At 39.3% G+C, this 876-nt stretch overlaps 1 protein-coding gene across 1 annotated transcript; it reads right to left on the bottom strand.

Moving 5' to 3' along the window:
• Positions 1–14: 14 nt before the first annotated feature.
• Positions 15–870, bottom strand: LOC126910129 (bifunctional heparan sulfate N-deacetylase/N-sulfotransferase-like; the record flags this gene model as incomplete). Its single annotated transcript, XM_050692515.1, has 3 exons — positions 733–870; positions 249–644; positions 15–141 (listed from the first exon to the last, which is right to left on the bottom strand). Coding segments are annotated over exons 2-3 (517 nt in total), but the record flags the coding sequence as incomplete, so codon positions are not given.
• Between the last annotated feature and the right edge of the window lie 6 nt (positions 871–876).

Here is an 876-nt window from a genome sequence, read left to right as displayed (position 1 = left end):
TTTTTTTAATTTACCCAAAATCGTGTCGTCGCCTTCGTTTTCTTCCCACGTTCCTTTATGAAAGTATTTGCCAGAAAATCCTAAATTAAATTTAAACCCTGGTACTAATTTACTTATTCGCTCTTGTGTCTGGATTAAATCCTACGCAAAAACATTTAAATTGATATAGATTTTGTATCAATAACATAATTGCCTATGGACAGTTATATTATTGTATTACAATCTTTATTGAACTTAAACACACTCACGTGCACATCTTCTTTCCACATTCTAATACCAGTTTCGCCGACAAATATATCATCAATATCGACCAGTACTTGGCGCTCAAGCGATATGCTCAACAGTCCCTTGCTTAAGTACGATAACGAATCTAACAAAAGCAACCGATGCAGCCAGAACCTCAATCCTGAACCAAATAATACCCTGGATATTCCGTCGTACATACCGTGGTCTTGTATGACAGTAGCCAGAGGAATGTATTCGCTCTGCGAACTGAACGAGTCATTGCTACCCCATGCAACAGGTTCGTAAGTTGTATCGTTGGCACCAAAAACGGTCCAATCATCGCCGGGTAAAGGCCCTTGATATACACCACCTGCTCTGGAAATTCTTAGTACTGGCGACGCTGAATTCAACATGGCGTCCTATATTTAAAGTTCATTAAAATCGTTGGAGTTGGTGAGATTTTTTGAAAAGTAAACAAAGATAATATACTAGTAACAATATACTCACTCTCAGTGAGAGTTTCGTGTGCGTGTATAATGGAAACCCTCTAACTTGTACGCCGACCGCTCGACGTTCTGTCGGCGGGAAAAACCCTATTATACCAACCCCGTATTCCCTGCAGTATTTATCTAATAGCTCTCTATTCCATTT

This window comes from Daktulosphaira vitifoliae, unplaced genomic scaffold (genome assembly GCF_025091365.1).
Source record: "Daktulosphaira vitifoliae isolate Bord-2020 unplaced genomic scaffold, ASM2509136v1 Scaffold_4763, whole genome shotgun sequence".
Classification (NCBI taxonomy): Eukaryota; Metazoa; Arthropoda; class Insecta; order Hemiptera; family Phylloxeridae; genus Daktulosphaira; species Daktulosphaira vitifoliae.
The sequence above is the reverse complement of the archived record's forward strand: the minus strand, read 5'-3'. Positions and strand labels throughout refer to the sequence as shown.